Source organism: Loa loa (genome assembly GCF_000183805.2).
Source record: "Loa loa unplaced genomic scaffold supercont3.5533, whole genome shotgun sequence".
Lineage (NCBI taxonomy): Eukaryota > Metazoa > Nematoda > Chromadorea > Rhabditida > Onchocercidae > Loa > Loa loa.
Window position 1 is genome coordinate 1 of NW_018113705.1, and position 547 is coordinate 547.

The following is a 547-nucleotide window of genomic DNA, read 5'->3' on the forward strand; positions in this document are numbered from 1 at the left end:
TATTATTATCACGATTATTATTATTATTGTCATTGTTATTACCATTATCACTATTGTTGTAATCGTTATTATTATCGTTATTATTATTATTATTATTATTATTATTATTATTATTATTATTATTATTATTATTATTATTATTATTATTGTTATTATTATTATTATTGTTATTATTATTATCATTATTATTACTAATCGCCTTTTTCTCCTCATCATTATTATTATTAATCTTCTTCCTCTCACTATTGTTATTATTTTTATTGTTTCCATTATTATTATTGTGATTATTAATCTTACCACTATTATTATTATTATTATTTTTATTATTGTTATTATCATTATGATTATTAATCTTATCATTATTACCATTAATCTTGTTATTGTTATTATTATTATCATTATTATTGTTATTGTTATCCTTATTGTTATTATCATTATTAATACTTTCATCATCTTCCCATGCCCCTTCGCCGGTAACCAACGGCACTTCCTAAAATGCAATGAAAAAGCCCATCGAAAAGATATGTTTGAGTTAAATAATTTTTTT

The 547-nt window shown here is 18.8% G+C and overlaps 1 protein-coding gene across 1 annotated transcript; it reads right to left on the bottom strand.

The window, feature by feature from the left end:
• Positions 1 to 297: 297 nt before the first annotated feature.
• LOAG_16299 (hypothetical protein) lies at positions 298 to 490 on the bottom strand (the record flags this gene model as incomplete). Its single annotated transcript, XM_003151786.1, has 1 exon — positions 298 to 490. A coding segment is annotated over one exon (193 nt), but the record flags the coding sequence as incomplete, so codon positions are not given.
• Positions 491 to 547: the final 57 nt, after the last annotated feature.